The following is a 17380-nucleotide window of genomic DNA, read 5'->3' on the forward strand; positions in this document are numbered from 1 at the left end:
TCTTTGCAGGTTTTTCGTACTTTTGTTTTGATATAAGATTAAGATTGATGTTTTAAATCATTTTTCATTCTGATCTGCACCTGAGTGACTTTTGTGTGCATCTTCAGATCATTGTAGTATTTGGGGTCCCGGGAACGAAAAAAAGTTATCCGATTAGTTAACAAAATTTGCAAAATTTGGCAATTTTTACGGCAAAATGTGGCAAATTTTTCTATTTTTTGTGGCAAAATTGTCATTTTTTTGTGGCAAAATTTGGCAAAATTTGGGATTTCAAATGGCAATTTTCCGCGATGCCAGCTATACTAACGTCATAAATAAAGGAGTGTCACCAAAATTCATGCAACTGAGCAGAGGTGTCAAAAAATGATAGAAGGCATATTATTGTTTTTTTCCCCCTGAACTACCACTGAGCAGAAAATGTTTGACATGACAAAAAACAACGGAACATTTATGAACAAATCCTAAAATCCCAGAAATCCGCGGAAGATTATCATCACTGGTCCCCACTATATTTTTTTAAATATTTCTTTTTTTTTTGTTGTTGTTTTTTTTTTTGCAAAATCTCGACAATTTGCAAAAAATTGCAAATTTTGCGGCCGCAATGCAAATCACCGATGCAAAAAACTGCCATGACAGAAGAAACAAGAAAATAGGCCTACCAAAAAGTAAAACGATTTTTTCCCGTAGGGTTAAACAGAGGTTGGAGAGAAGAAAAAAAAACAAAAAAAACCGTGTGGTTGGTAACTGGAAGTTCATCACTCATAACTGTCTACAGTTATTCAGAGTCGACTCCCCGACTCTGAATAACTGTAGACAGTTATTCAGAGTCGACTCCCCGACTCTGAATGAATAACTGTAGACAGTTATTCAGAGTCAACTGTCTACAGTTATTCAGAGTGGACTCCCCGACTCTGAATAAACGTAGACAGTTATTCAGAGTCGACTCTGAATAACCGTAGACAGTTATTCAGAGTCGACTCTGACGGTTTATCAACCAAACCTAAGTCGCGAATTTCAAGTTCAAGTCAATCAGGATAACTCTCCTTCGGCCAATCTTTGAAGTTAACACCTCATGAATTGTTCATTATTCTCACCGTGTCATCCCTTGCAAGCTTTTTCAATTCTTCGGGCAATGGGTGTTGGGGTGTGTATCTTTTAAAATTGTCCTCCTCTGTCACCGGTTGATCAGAATTGACATCCATTTTATCTCAGAAGACAAAATTTGAAGTGTGAACCTGGCTCATAGAATGTCCGCCATATTGAAACCAATGAAAACACGATAGGCGATACCTAACTTAAAAACTATAATCTATTATTTTCGGAATAATAATTTCAAGATTGTCACTAAAGCTTGTTCAATTCGGCCATGGAGGTGACTGCATTATTACCCTCGTATCTTTAATTAAACGTCGTCGAATGAACTTAAATTGCTGTCAACGAAAAAATAATTTCACCGAAGGACGAAGTTTGTAGCAATTTTTTTCACTTTGACAATAACTAGTAGCACTCTGGTAGTAGCCATCGTAGCATTACAAATCTGCCAGTAACAAGTCAGAACTGCTAATATAAAAAGTAACCAAATGGAAGTTCGCGTTGCCAAATATTACATATATGTTGATCAAATCATCTTTGACCCCTTAAAAAAACTCATCAACGTGGTCTTAAGAAAATCTATTAGTCTGGTTAAAAGAACAATGGTGTTATAAACATATATATCTTACGTACTTGGTCAATTTGGTTACATATTTGGCCATATGTCAGCCCTGAATTCCCCCTTCCCGCCTTTCTCTTCTTCTTCTTCATATTACTACAGAGACGCCAACTGTAACTTTGGCTCACAGGAATTTCAGATACCACTCGTAGGAATTTCAACGCCGAGAGAGGAATTTCTGCACACAAGAAAAGGGAATTGGAATGGTATTTGGCATTGTGTTTACATATTTATAGTTCTAAATAGATAACTGATTAGAATTATATTATGGTAGATAAACACATTGCCAAATACAACCCCAAAATTTTTCTTATTTTAAATAAAGTAAAGCTCCAAAACCTAATCGTAGTGATTGTAGTACTTGTGGTAGTTAGGATGATGTGGTGGTGGTTGTAGTAGTAGTGGTAGTGATGATGATGTGATAGTGGTCGTTATTGTAGTGGTAGTGATGATGATGTGGTTGTGGTGTTGGTGGTTGTAGTAGTAGTGGTGGTGATGGTGGTTGTATAAGTAGTGGTCATGATGATGATGTGGTGGTTGTGGTTCAGGTAGCAGTGGTAGTGATGATGATGTGGTGGTGGTTGTTATAGTAGTGGTTGTGGTGATGAAATGGGGGAGTGTGAGGTCGATCTTTTTAAATTGTGTTAGTCGTGTCCCTATCGTGTTAGATTTGTCCCGAATTTATTTCCTGTCGATTCTTGCATTATTTTGTCAATATATCGGATCCTAGCTGTATCTAAAGGTCTTTTAATACATTTTAGTCCTGTGCCGCCCAATTCTGTGCGTGGGGAGTGTCAGTATTTCGTGTGGACTCGGTTTTGCGTTGTAGTATGAATGTGTCTATGCGTCTTTCTAATTCCTTTATTGTCGTGTACGGAGGTTTGAAGATTTTGATGTTGGAATGATGTAGGTGTTCTATCGAATATATTGGCCTTAATGTATGTGTATGAATGTAGTTTCCTGTCTATGTTGTGTATAATTCCACTCCAGATGTGTTTCGGTGTAGTGGTTCTTTGGCAGTACGTTATTCCGAAGATTTTGATTTGCTTAACCCATTGAATGTCGAGTACCTGGGCTCTTTCAGTTTCACTACCACTGCTACCTGAACCGAGATTCATGATTTTGGTCTTTTTGATATTTACTTTGGCACCACTTTCGATGCCGAAATTGTTAAAGGTGTCTAAAATTTTATTATGCTAGGCATATCTCTCGGAAACAGGGTTGTATCATCTGCACACGCGATGAGTTTTTTTGTTGGCTTTTACGGGGATTCTGGTGTCTTTAATTTTCGAGTTTCTCCTATTTTTTTCTAAAACGGTTTCAAGACATAAAATGTATAGTTGGGCCGAGAGAGAGCAACCCTGTCGTACTGACCGACCGATTTGGAAGGGGTCAGATATTCTTTGGTTGACGATCACACAGCTGGAGGGCTTGTTGTACAGTCTTTTTATCCATCTTCTGAAATAAGGACCAATGTTGTTGTATTCTAGTATTTTGTGTAAGAAGCTATCTTCTAACCTATCGAAAGCTTTTTCTTGATCGATAGACAAAATGTATGCATGTGTGTGTGAGTGTGTGTGTGTGTGTTTTGCATATTCTATAAGGTCTCTGATGAAGTTTGTGTGTTGCTCTATTGTTCAGTTTTTGATGCTACATGTTTGTTCTTGGTCTATCAGTTGGGGTAGGTAAGTTTTGATTTTGTTGCTTAATGTTTTGGCTATAAATTTGTAGTCTGTATTGTTTGACGTCTGTTGTGTTGCTTTCTTTGGGTATGAGGGTTATGTATGATATCTTTTGGCTCTTCGTTAATTGTCCTTCTTTGTGTATTTCTTTTGGTCAGTTCCAGGAAGGTTTTTTTTTAAGGAGGGGGAAGAAACTTTTGTAAAATTCTACTGTTAAGCCATCGGGGCCTGGGGATTTGTTTGTGTTCATGATGTCTAGACTGTGCTATGGGTCATCTTTGTGTCTAATTGTTCTTTCTGTTCGTCTGTCAGCTTCTTTGTGAAATTGGTGTAGTGGTCTTGTATGTCTGTTGATATTTTGCCACTTGTGTACAGTTGTTTGTAAAAATCATGAAAGGTCTTAAGGATGTCTGTCTCGTTTTTTGTTATTTGCCCGTCTGTGGTTCTGATTTTGTCTATCTTTCGTCTGTGTAATTCGTTTTCTATTCTTGCTATTGTGTCGTTTAGTTCTATGTAGTCATTGCGTGTTTTGTATGTGCTTCTTACTTTGTGGCCTTTGTATTTTTTTGTTTTGTTTTGTTCTATTGCTTTCAGTTTTTCTATTGTTTTTGTGGTTGTGTTTATATTTCGGTTTTGTTGTCGCACGCCCTGACAATGATATTGATTGTTTTGTACTTTGTTTCCTTTCTGTTGGTTTTCTGTTTGTCTATCACTGTTACTGTTAGTTGTGTTCTATGGTGGGTTGTGTCGCGGGTGTGTAGTGTGTTATTGAAATCTCCTGCTAGGATAATGGGTGTAGATTGGTTTGTCTCTATTCTTTTTTCTAAGTCCATGAAGGTTGTCCTTTTTTCGTCTGTCTTGGAGGCAGGTCCATAGATGTTGTAAATTTGGAAATTGTAGCCGTTTTGGGTCACGCCTATTTTACCTATTCGTCCGGTGTTGTCATAGTCATGTTGGGTGACTGTCTATTTGTCGGAGATTTGCAGTTTGGCTACGCCTCTATATAGTGTCTTTTTTTTTTCCTGTCGTTTGTCCAAAATATATTTTTAACGTCTCGTCTAAGGTCAAAAAGTATTCGTTCTTGGTTGTAATTGCCATGTATGTTCGTTTCTTGTAGAAGTAGGAAGTCTGGTCTATATTCTCTTATTAGATTTTTGATATTTTGTATTTTTTGTCTTATACCTCTGGTGTTTCAAGTCATAATTGCCAATGGTGGGAAGTCATCCTCTTTGTAGTTTGCTTTTTGTTCTGTTGATTTTTTTGTGTATGGTGGTGCTTGTACCCTAGAGGTGGCGTGTCCACTATGTCTAGAGTTGCGTATGTATGTGTGGTTTGTGGGCAGCATGTCTGGGCCTAATGTATGTTATTGTTTAAATGTTGGGGTGTATGTCTCCCATGTGTCATGGTGGTCTGGGGAGTGACCGTTCTCTTTCTATGTTGTGGATGGGTGGGGTCTTCCTCTTAAGTGAAGAGCTCCTTTGTTGGTGTGATGTGTTTGTTTGGATGGGTTTTGGGTGGTATGCTCTTAGAGGTTTTCTCGCTCTTGGGCTAGTTACAGGTGGTGATCGTGTTAGCGAAGTGTGTGTTCTGAAGGGTGATGGTGTGGTTGTGGTGTTTTGGGGAGATTTTGTGGCTTTCTTATTGGGGTTTTGAGGTGTGGGTGGGGGTGTAGGGGAGGTTGTCCTTTCTAATGGGATTATTATAGGTGGTGTGATATGTCGGTGGAGGTTTGGCATGGATGTAATTCGTTTTGGTGTGTGTGAGGATTTGTCGCGTGATTCCTATTCTTGTTGTTTCCGCTGTGTATATTTTGTTGTGTTGGTATTAGTTGGAGTGTTGTCTTGTGGGTTTATGTCTGGTGCAAGGAGGGCTTTAGAAAGGAGGCTCGCCTTGGATTTTCAGCCCCCGCTAGTGGGGGCCATTGGTTGGATAACGATTTCAAGCAAAACTACCGCTTTTCTGCCTTGGTACAATTTCCTTGAATGCGCAATAATTGATTCTGTTCTTATAATTTCGGTACTTTATACTAATTTGGTTAATTGGCGACCATAAGTTTTAAATAATATTTCTTATGTCTTGAATGATATGAAAATATACAAAAAGTAGTGAACTATCAAAAATTTCACAGGAAAGTATGAACTAATTTTCTATGACGCCCTCTTACAAACTGAGTGATTGGGTTTGTTATCTTTTTTGAAATCGAAAGTACGAATCTGATTTCAATACCTTTTAATAACTATGGCTAATTTATCGAACCAGAATCTTTGAAAAGTGGTAAGTACCAATAATAATTGCGTAATAATAATTTAAGACATGTTTAGAATTATCAACTGTAGTTCCTGCAGACGATAGTTGGGCTCATTGTCGTGCTTGTTCTGTCGAGTCGCACAGATAATCAGAATCAGACTCTGCCTGATTCGGAATCCGAATCAGATTACTGTTCCTTATTTTATTATGATGAATTATGGCCTGCGGCTTTATATTTATATATTTTTTCTATATGGTTAACTGACAAATATTGACTTTATTGTTTTAGTCTAGTGTATAAGTCTAGAGGGCCCCTTTGCTCGTCACGTCAACTTCACAACTTTATCTTGAACAGTCCTTTCTATTTCTACACTACTATCTAGAAGTTGCTATCTAGTTAGTGGGTCTGATATTACCATATCATATTCATATATGATGGAACTTGGACTCTGACTCTGAATATATAGAATGCCCATTACATGGATCTGTGTTGCTGATATGACTGTCAATCGTATGGGACTAGTAACTAAGACTCTTAATATATAGTTTTGCCTCATTGATCTGAGATGTTACTGAGTCAGTACTGAGGTACTGTTGTAGTTGTTACAGTTACACTCACTCACTCTATTACTATTACTATTATCTCTGTGACTATGGAAAGGAATTATGGATCTGATCTACTCCATTGACTGAAAGGAATGAACTAGTAGTCTGAATATATAGTTTTGTCTCATTGATCTAAGATGAGACTCTATTAAACAACTCTATGACTATATGGAAGGGAACTATGGATCTGATTCTGATGCTACTCATTGACTGTACTTTAGGAATGAACTATAGTAGTCAGATGTTTTATGAATGGCGCATGTTTTTCTAGTTTTTCTAAGATGTCCCTCTATCAAAAGTTGCAAAACTTTGTGTCAACCTCCGAATCAATTTCTCTTAACTGAATAAAGATTTTGGCCCGTATTGAATTGTGATGCCATATCACAAAAAAAGATTTCTTCTTCACGACCTATAAAAAGCCACTTTAAAACCGCTGTCATACAATTAGAGATTTTACACTGCTAAATATTTAAACAGTTTCGCACCACAAAGTAAGAGATGACTTCATCGTTTTAAAAAAAAAATCTTGTGACACAGTAGTTCCGGCTAGTGGTTATGAGTTCACATCATACTATTACAAAAATTACTATTTTCCGAATAAAAGCAAAACACATTAACATAAAGTAACAACTTATATAGTTTGCATCCAATTTTGACTTTATAATTTATTGCTTTTTATTTACATCACGTCGCAATTACCGAAGACTGATATGAATCTCTAGTTTTAACTTATTTGAACTAGTGATTAAATACTCAAAATTGTAAAATTAACATTGAATGTTTATATTTAACTTTGAAAAATTGTATCTATGCATGACCGATTCACACAGCATTTAAAGTTTTCTTTTAAACCTATAAGCTCTTAAACAATACGATATGATACGGAATCTCTATCGGTTCCTTTCTCGTAAAGCTGCGAAAAGAAGTCTACTTGTATCTATCGATAAGCCATTAAAGAGGACATCTATGGAATTGGAATTTCACAATCAACTCTGAGTTTTGCATGTTATTGTTGTTACGTTGTTGTTGAACACAAGCACATTTTGTGGAAACACTGTATCATAAATTGATGAATTTCTACTTTTGACTGGTCTACATTAAATTTATGTAATCCTCTTTGGCATAAATACCAAGCTATTTCTCAAAACTTTGAACTCAAAATAATGTTGGAAGTGCGTAATGTTAACTTTTATTTGTATTCATCAAACACGTATATTGATTGTTATAAAATGTAAACTTGTCTGTCGTTCCTTCATATTCAGATTCTGTACGAACATCATATAAGTTTCAATTAACTGAACATTCCATTTTAACAAATTCTTTCAAAATGGATAAGCGGAAAATCATAATTTCGACACTATAAATCATTTTTGAGTTCAGATCCTCACCCGTTATCGATTTTAATATAGCTGTAATAAGTGAAATACTTTCCTATTGTTTTGTTTTTTAAGTCGTGATAAAACATTTTTATTAAGACAAAATGATCCAGAGTTTCATACAAATTTTTGCAGCTGTACATCGTGAACAGCTAGCTGAGAAAAAGAAGAAAAAGACGCGCCCCTTATTAAAATCCGACTATTGTACTCTGAATATATATTGATCTGATATGTTACTTTATTAATTAACTCTATGAATATGGAATGGAATGGAACTATGAATTTGATGTTACTCCATTGACTATATTGAATGAACCAGTACTCTGAATGTTTTTCCTCACATGAACTTTTGCCTCTTGTGGGTCTGATGTTCATGGACGTGATTTGTTAGCAAATTCAAGATGGGGAAAATTATGGTGTTGCGAATTACAATGGTAACTACAATAAAGCCAACGAATGTTGTGTGTTCATATTGCCTATAAAGAGGAACCAGACCGGTAAACATGGTTAAACAAATCCCTCCTCGTGATGATATTGAGCCACATCCGACAAAATTTGTTATTTGTGAAAGACATTGGTCTGCAGGTGTTCCAATGAAAATTCTACCTGGCAGACCGATCGTCCCTTATAGGGATGAAATAGTGTTCAAAAAATTAATAAATTCGAGAGATCCTAATTACAACTACTATGTAGTGCATCCCTTAGTAGATATTTCGGTATTCATATTTTTCTTGGGATCATCCTCCGCAGATTACCTCCCTTTGTTGATATTGTACATCTCCTTTCCCCTTCATCTAATTGTTCATCCTCTTCCTCATAATCACATTACATGTACATTCATTAATCAAGCTTCTAAAGAAATCATCCTGAATCAATCACTATAAGGTCAGTTTTTAGAATATCTAACTACTCATCCTTTCCGTTTCTTGGCTACTCCTATTCACTGCTGATAATAATAATCATTAAATATTTTTTTGGACCCAGAATTCACAATCACCCTCTAAAAAGGTAGATCTTGCCATATAATGCCCTTGCTGTTATATTGGTGTAAATTTTCTATATTTTTTGTTGGCCCCCACTAGCGTTGCCTGAAGATTCCATATGATTGTCCTTTCAGTATAGTTGTCCTTGGTCTGGTGTCTGTAATTTTGTGATGTGGCTTGTTGGTTGTAGTGTATTTGGTGTGTTGTTGATTTTTGGTGTGTAGGAGGGGGTTTTTTTCCCCCTTTTTTACAACCTGGTGCCAGGGTTCCTGGGACGGTGCGTCCGGCAGGGGGTTGCCTGATAGGAGGTGATTGTGAAGGAGAGATTGTGGGCCCTTGTGCGGAAATCACCCCTGGTGTGGCACAAGTAGAAGGGATGTCCCGTATTGTAACATGTGGAGCACGCTGGCACACGCCCAGGGATGTGCACTTTCACGTGGTAGAACGCGCCACCTACCTCAAATTTAAGATAATGAGGTATTTCTACCCCATCTATCTTCTCTAGACGGAATGGATACGAATCTACATAGTTCGTCCCATCTAGGTTTGCCGAATATGATGGTGCCGGGCTTGGCAAAAGAGGCGAGAGCCCTGGTGAGGCCGCATTCCTTGACGGAGGGAGCCTACCATTTCAATACCCCCGACACCAGGGATTTGTTTACATCCCTGATGTGGAGGTTTAATTTTAGGGATGGGTGAGGTGCACAACGCCATGTAGTCCATGTAGTTTCCCCACCTCTGCCTCCCTTCCTTCCTTGAAAGAGACGTAATATTTACGGGCGTCCATAAAACGGTAGACTCCCGTAACATCGTCCATATTAACCCCTATGTTGTTAATAACCAGTTTAACCTTCATGTGATTAGCTTGGTTTATCTCGGGTCCTTTGAGGAAGACATCGATGGTGTTTGGGGGATGTGGCCCATTGAACTTTAGGTCCTCTGCGTTGGGCTTCACCACAACTTCACCACAACAAAGTTGGGGTGAGTAGCTCCCGCCATGGAGGCCAAGAAGAAAGTAAGAAAGTAAGGGGGGGGGGGGGAGGAGAGAGGGTGATGGGTTATAAATTCACTTACGTGGTAAGGAGAAGTATAATACAAATAAATATTCTAAAGGGAGGGAAGAAAAAAAAAAGAGGGGGGGGGGGGGGTTGGGGTAGGGTAAACGGATGGTAGAAAAAGAAACAAACTATTCCATCACAATGGGATACAAGGGGGATGGGGTTACGGGTGTAGGGCAGAAAGAGGGGGGAAATGCACTGAACGGTTTACCAGTAGGCCTTCCGTTCACTTACGCCATCCAGCTCTTGATATAAGGGTTGAAAGGTGTTCACAGATTATTGGACTATTGTACTAACGAAACAAAGAATTGAAGAGTTGAAGTCGCACTCATATACGCGTTCATATTAATATTATACAGTGCCATGCCACGGCCTCGTGACAAAAGCCCGCTTACTCATTTTCAATTTCACCTACAAATTGCCAGATCTCTCATGCAGGGTGGAGGTGTACAGCAGAGAACTGTGAGAGAGACTGGTCCAGCTACAGGGACATTTAATGTGAACGATAACAACCACAGGAACGTTCGACTCCCCAATCGCAAACGACGGCGTTTTGTGTGCCGCAAGAAGGATGTCAGAACACCAGAGGGAAAAAGACCAGAAACTGTGTTTGTGTACCCAATTTGTAATACACATATGTTGTTTTTTTTTTTTTAGACCCAGGCCATACTATCTAATGACCCTCTTAATTAGTAAAAATTGTATTTGTTAGGTTAATTATTATGTGTAGTAGCAGTAGGAAGGCTTTGGCATTAACTGCTTCTGTATCGTACGTTACGATAATAATATAATTTTTTTTTTTTTGTTTTTTTTTTTTTAAATTTTTTTTTTATAAATGAAATAATGGTTGAAATATTAATGTTGCCTAACGCGTTCATGGAGGGTGGGGGGTTAATTGGGCAGTTGGTCAGTTAGAGGTTATATTGGGTTGGTGGGTTGTAATAAATTTTGTTGTTTTTTTTTTAGATGATTTAAATTAACATTTAAATAGCTGTTCATGGTTGGATGTGGAGAGTAGATAAAATGTGTTGCGATTGGTGGATGACAGAGATCCTGTACCAATCGGTTTATTGATGATTCAGGGCTGTTTGTAATGTTGTTTAGATAAATTGTCTGGGACTGACAGAGGTTTAGTAGGGGGGGGGGGGGGGGTGTTGGATTCTGAGGGTTTTGATTGGTGGGAGTTGAAAGGCTGCAGCCTATCAGCTGATCGGAATATTCGAACTTCTGTAATATGGGGTTATTGTGGAAATGAGTTTAGGTTTAGGTTTTAGGTTGGATGGGGGGGGGGGGGGGGGGGGGGGGGGGAGGTTTCTGAATTGCTTCTGTTGTTGGGATGGTGAATACACGGGTCAAACGTCTTGTGGGTTTATTAATTGTTGTGGTCGGTTGATGTTCTTGGGCTATTGCTAAATTATGGGAGTAGATTGGTACTGGTGATGAAGGTGGTTATGCTTTTAAAAGGAAAACTTTTGATTAATTTGTTAGTAACCTATTCCCTTGCTCCCTTAGGAGTCCAAGGGTGGCCACCACTTTCCCGCTCTCTAGCCGAGCGTCATTCGCTGCTTCAACTACTGTGCACGTGGTCTTTCCCTATGCAGCATTGGTTATTTTATTATTCTATGAATATAGTTAATTTTTCGATAAGGTTAGAATCGTGTGTTGGGGGGGGGGGGGGGGGGGCAGTTGTGACTGTGGGTGTACAAGGTGTACGTTTTAATATTATAAATATTGTAAATATTCTTCTTTCCGAGTCGGCCCCGACTGATCTCATCTGCATACATGTGGTCCACGGCAGTCTAGACGCCGCAGCGCAATTGTTTCAGCCGCGCTTCAGGCGGGTTGGGCGGGACTAGACCCCTCCGGCATGCTGCGCGGCACACACATTGCCCACTCACTTCATATCTTGTTGTTACCAACATAAGTGCCTGCTCCACTCACTTTTCTGAATTAAAAATTCACCCCCCATACACCGGAGCATACTCAATGTCTCAATCGTTTCTATGTTATATGTTTGTGATGAGAATATTGGCTATTAAGCTTAACTGCTGGTCAAAATTACTTCGCGATGGTGGTGAACGAATCGGCGGTCTCAAGAAGTGGGTGAGAGAGGGATCTAGAAATGACTGAGTTTGAAACGAATATTTTTGTGTTCGTGGATAGCTCACACGGTAGAGCCACGCTCTCACCTGCCAGGCGGAGTTGTCGTACCAATAAGGTCGCAAGTTCAAACCCCACCACCGCCGCGAAAAAAAATTTTATTCTCTATTGTCTTCTGGCACTTTTCTACTCACTTCATATCTTGTTGTTACCAACATAAGTGCCTGCTCCACTCACTTTTCTGAATTAAAAATTCACCCCCCATACACCGGAGCATACTCAATGTCTCAATCGTTTCTATGTTATATGTTTGTGATGAGAATATTGGCTATTAAGCTTAACTGCTGGTCAAAATTACTTCGCGATGGGTGTGAACGAATCGGCGGTCTCAAGAAGTGGGTGAGAGAGGGATCTAGAAATGACTGAGTTTGAAACGAATATTTTTGTGTTCGTGGATAGCTCACACGGTAGAGCCACGCTCTCACCTGCCAGGCGGAGTTGTCGTACCAATAAGGTCGCAAGTTCAAACCCCACCACCGCCGCGGAAAAAAAATTTTATTCTCTATTGTCTTCTGGCACTTTTCTACTCACTTCATATCTTGTTGTTACCAACATAAGTGCCTGCTCCACTCACTTTTCTGAATTAAAAATTCACCCCCCATACACCGGAGCATACTCAATGTCTCAATCGTTTCTATGTTATATGTTTGTGATGAGAATATTGGCTATTAAGCTTAACTGCTGGTCAAAATTACTTCGCGATGGTGGTGAACGAATCGGCGGTCTCAAGAAGTGGGTGAGAGAGGGATCTAGAAATGACTGAGTTTGAAACGAATATTTTTGTGTTCGTGGATAGCTCCACGGTAGAGCCACGCTCTCACCTGCCAGGCGGAGTTGTCGTACCAATAAGGTCGCAAGTTCAAACCCACCACCGCCGCGAAAAAAAATTTTATTCTCTATTGTCTTCTGGCACTTTTCTACTCACTTCATATCTTGTTGTTACCAACATAAGTGCCTGCTCCACTCACTTTTCTGAATTAAAAATTCACCCCCCATACACCGGAGCATACTCAATGTCTCAATCGTTTCTATGTTATATGTTTGTGATGAGAATATTGGCTATTAAGCTTAACTGCTGGTCAAAATTACTTCGCGATGGTGGTGAACGAATCGGCGGTCTCAAGAAGTGGGTGAGAGAGGGATCTAGAAATGACTGAGTTTGAAACGAATATTTTTGTGTTCGTGGATAGCTCACACGGTAGAGCCACGCTCTCACCTGCCAGGCGGAGTTGTCGTACCAATAAGGTCGCAAGTTCAAACCCCACCACCGCCGCGAAAAAAAATTTTATTCTCTATTGTCTTCTGGCACTTTTCTACTCACTTCATATCTTATTGCCCCGCGCCGTCCCTGCCGTGGGCCGTTGCGCCGAGTTCGCCGGGGCCGCATCGGAAAAAAAAAAAAAAAAAAAAAAAAAAGGGGGATTATATCTTACTAAACACTTGTGTCACGTCCTTTCCTTGGAGGTTTGTTATTGTTATTTTGTTGAGTTTAGTATAAGTGGGAATTTTTAGGTGGGGGGGGATGTTGTTTTGTATGTTAGTATTAGTATCATTAATTATTAGATGGTTTTATCTGCCACATGATCTTTTAGAGCCGAAATAGGGTCTGTGTTCTCTACTCTAGCTATAGTTTTGCAATCAGATAAATAAAAATACAAAAAGGGTGGTACTCTACATTTTTCCTTGGCGAGATCTTCTGTCGTTTATGTTGGTATTCTTTTCCGTCTCCGTTTGTATCAGGGTGATGGGAAGGGGGCTGTCTGTATTATCTATCTAGATGTGGGGTAGGATTGGATGTACTGTGTGGGGGAGGGGGGGGGGGGGGTAGAAAAAAAGGAAAAGGGAGAATTAGTTATATACGGAATGGTTCTGATTATATTATTCCGGAGGCCGAAGAGTTAGGAGAAGGATGATCGATTCATCGGGTTGTGTATCATTATCAATGCTGAGAGAGAAAGGGGGGGGGGGGGGGGTAAGAATAGACATGGACGCACCTCGTTGTTTGTAACTAGGTTGTTTGGCAGTGAAGTTGGTGAAAAAGTTATGGCTATATCAGTGTGGTAGAGGGGGCGAAAGGGGAAGTTAATATATAAAAGGATAATACTACAGCAAAAGTAAGGGAAGGAGGAATAACTAAATACTAGGGGAAGGAATATATAATAGTAAGTGATCAGTCAGGTAAATGATCGATAATAGAGGTGTAAATAATATATGTATAAATAAAGTTTGTAAAGCTAGCTAGGGGGGGGGGGGGGGGCGGAGGGGAGGGGTAGGGTCAGGTTGTGGGTGTGGTGCAGAGAGTTGAAATGTCTCGGTGGAAGGTCATCTATCTGAATTGTGCTATTAGGTCGGTATATTTGTTCCATCTTATTTCTCTCTCTTTATCTAAATCGTTTTTGTATTTCTTTTGTATTATGTTAAGAAATATTAATGACATGTCGGTATTAGTGGTGTTTTGTCTGTGTACTTGACCCATCCATGCAGTCCAAATCGCTTGTCTTGCTGCTGCTAGGATGTGTATGTTTATTTCATGTGTTGCATTGTCAGTTTTGGGGATGATATTATGTCTAAATGCTATTTCTGTATGTATGGGTTGTCGTATTGTTTTTTGTATTGTGTTTATTGTGGCTCTAATCAGTGTTTTTGTTTTAATGCAGTTTGTGAAAATGTGTACATTTTGTGTTGGACAAAGCGCTCGGCATAAGGCGCATCTGGGCGTGTTGTTTGTTGGTAAGGCGTTGAACATCAGTCTGTATGTTATATGCTTACTGTATCTAGAAGTATCATGTTTATGTAAGTTTTCTGAGGCCACTCTCATGTTATCTAATGTTAGTCCTGATGCGTGCATTAGGTCTTGTTCTCTGCGTTTGTTTGGTGTGTTTATTGTTCTGTATATCTGTTTACTGTCTAATTGTTTATTTATTGTGTCTGGGTATTTGTTTACTAGTCCTACGCATTCTTTGTAAAAAGGAGGGAGTGTCTTACCTCCGAAATGGGGGAGTGTGTGGTCGATCTTTTTAAATTGTGTTAGTCGTGTCCCTAAGTAGTATGACCCGAATTTATTTCCTGTCGATTCTTGTATTATTTTGTCTATATATCTGATCCTAGTTGTGTCTAAGGTTCTTTTAATACATTTTAGTCCTGTGCCGCCTGATTCTGTGGGAAGTGTGAGTATTTCGTGTGGAATGGGTTTTGCGTCTTGTAGTTATAATGTGTCTATGCGTCTTTCTAATTTCTTTATTGTGGTGAACGGAGGTTTGAAGATTTTGATGTAGTATAAGATTTTTGGAATAATGTAGGTGTTCACTATCCTGGTTCTATCGAATATATTGGCTTTGATGTATGTGTATGAATGTAGTTTCTTGTCTATATTGTGTACAATTCCACTCCAGATGTGTTTCGGTGTCGTGTGTCTTTGACAGTACGTTATTCCGAGGATTTTAATTTGGTTAACCCATTGCATGTCGGGTATCTGGGCTTTTTCGGTTTCTAAGGGTTCGGGACCGAGATTCATGATTTTGGTCTTTTTAATATTTAGTTTGGCACCACTAGCGAGGCCGAAATTTTTGAAAGTTTCTAAAATTTTGTGTATGCTAGGTATATCGCTCGGAATTAGGGTTGCATCATCGGCATACGCGATGAGTTTTTTGTTGGCTTTTCCGGGAATTCTGGTGCCTTTAATTTTCGGGTTTCTCCTAATTTTTTCCAAAACGGTTTCGAGACATAAGATGTATAGTTAGGCCGAGAGAGGGCAACCTGTCGTACTGACCGACCGATTTTGAAGGGATCAGATACTTTTTGATTGACTATTACACAGCTGGAGGGTTTGTTGTATAGTATTTTTATCCATCTTCTGTAATAAGGGCCTATGTTGTTGTGTTCTAATATTTTGTGTAAGAAACTGTGTTCTAATCTATCGAAAGCTTTCTCTTGATCGATGGACAAAATGTATGCGTGTGTGTGTGTCTGTTTTACGTATCCTATAAGGTCTCTGATGAAGTTTGTGTGTTGTTCTATTGTTCTGTTTTTTATGCTACATGTTTGTTCTTTGTCTATCAGTTGGGGTAGGTGAATTTTGATTTTGTTGCTTAAAGTTTTCGCTATAATTTTGTAGTCGGTGTTTAGGAGGGATATGGGTCTGTATTGTTTGACGTCTGTTGTGTTGCTTTCTTTGGGTATGAGGGTTATGTATGATATCTTTTGGCTGTTCGTTAATTGTCCTTCTTTGTGTATTTCTTTAGTCAGTTCTAGGAGGGGTTTTTTAAGGAGAGGGAAGAAACTTTTGTAGAATTCTACTGTTAGTCCATCGGGGCCTGGGGATTTGTTTGTGTTCATGTTCTCTAGGCTGTGTTGTAGGTCTTCTATTGTGATCTCTTTATCTAATTGTTCTTTCTGTTCGTCTGTCAACTTCTTTGTATAATCGGTGTAGTGGTCTTGTATATCTGTTGATATTTCGCCACTTGTGTATAGTTGTTTGTAAAAATTGTAGAAGGTCTCAAGGATTTCTGTCTCGTTTTTTGTTATTTGCCCATCTGTTGTTCTGATTTTGTCTATATGTCGTCTATTGTGTAGTTCGTTTTCTATTCGTGCTATTGTGTCGTTTAAATCAGTGTAGTCGTTGCGTGTTTTGTATGTGCTTCTTACTTTGTGGCCTCTGAATTTTCTTTGTTCAATTTCTTTCAGTTTTTCTATTGCTTTAGTAACATGTGGTTGTGTTTGTATTTCTGTTTTGTTGTCACGCGCCCTGTCTATGTTGATGATTGTTTTGTACTTTGTTTCCTTTCTGTTGGTTTTGTCTTGTACTTTTCTCCCTATCATTTGTGTTAGCGTTTGTATGGTCTGTTTGAGGGTGTCCCACCATTCTCGGATGTTGTCATTTGGTATGTTGTCCGTATAGTCTAATATGATGTCGGTCATGTATTGTATGTAATAATGGCCTGCAGGAGACTGTTGTTGAATTTCCAGTAGGCACTTTTTTGTTTGGGTCTTGTAATTTGGGTGCCGTACTGGGCGTAGACAGCTTTGTGGTCTGTGTAGTCTAGTGTGTTCTCTAGGTGTTTAATTTCTGTTATTGGGGTTGTTTTGGATATGTATATTTTGTCGAGTCTGGATCCTGTGTTTGCGAATGATTTAAAGGTGGTTTCTTTCCCGAGTGGGAATGTTTCTCTGTATGTATCTGTTAGATTGTGTTTTTCTAAAATTCGTTGTAGTATTTGTTTGTCTATGACTGTTTGTTGTGTTCTATGGTGAGTTGTGTCGCGGGGGTGTAGTGTGTTATTGAAATCCCCTGCTAGGATGATGGGTGTTGATGGGTTTATTTCCATTCTTTTCTCTAAGTCTAAAAACGTTGTCTTTTTTTCGTCTGTTCTTGAGGCAGGTCCGTAGATGTTGTAAATTTGGAATTTGTAGCCGTCTTGAGTCACGTCTATTTTCCCTATTCGTCCTGTGTTGTCATGGTCGTGTTGGGTAACAGTCCAATTGTCGGAGATTTTTATTATGGCTACTCCTCTACAGTTTCTTTTTTTCTTGTCGATTGTCCAAAATATATTTTTAACTT

At 39.0% G+C, this 17380-nt stretch overlaps 1 protein-coding gene across 2 annotated transcripts in view; it reads right to left on the bottom strand.

Annotated features, from left to right (window-relative positions):
* Nucleotides 1-1543, bottom strand: part of LOC144971394 (uncharacterized) — a 65223-nt gene extending 63680 nt beyond the window's left edge. The window contains exon 1 of one of the 2 annotated variants that reach the window (XM_078912221.1): nt 1095-1543. In XM_078912221.1, coding sequence (XP_078768347.1) covers nt 1095-1202 — 108 coding nt within the window. In that variant the 5' untranslated portion in view covers nt 1203-1543. The remainder of the gene's footprint in view (nt 1-1094) is intronic. The other variant, XM_078912222.1, reaches the window with a different exon arrangement.
* Between the last annotated feature and the right edge of the window lie 15837 nt (nt 1544-17380).

The sequence above is a fragment of the Berghia stephanieae genome, chromosome 4, assembly GCF_034508935.2.
Source record: "Berghia stephanieae isolate SIO BIC M18660-M18661 chromosome 4, UCSD_Bste_1.3, whole genome shotgun sequence".
Taxonomy (NCBI): domain Eukaryota; kingdom Metazoa; phylum Mollusca; class Gastropoda; order Nudibranchia; family Aeolidiidae; genus Berghia; species Berghia stephanieae.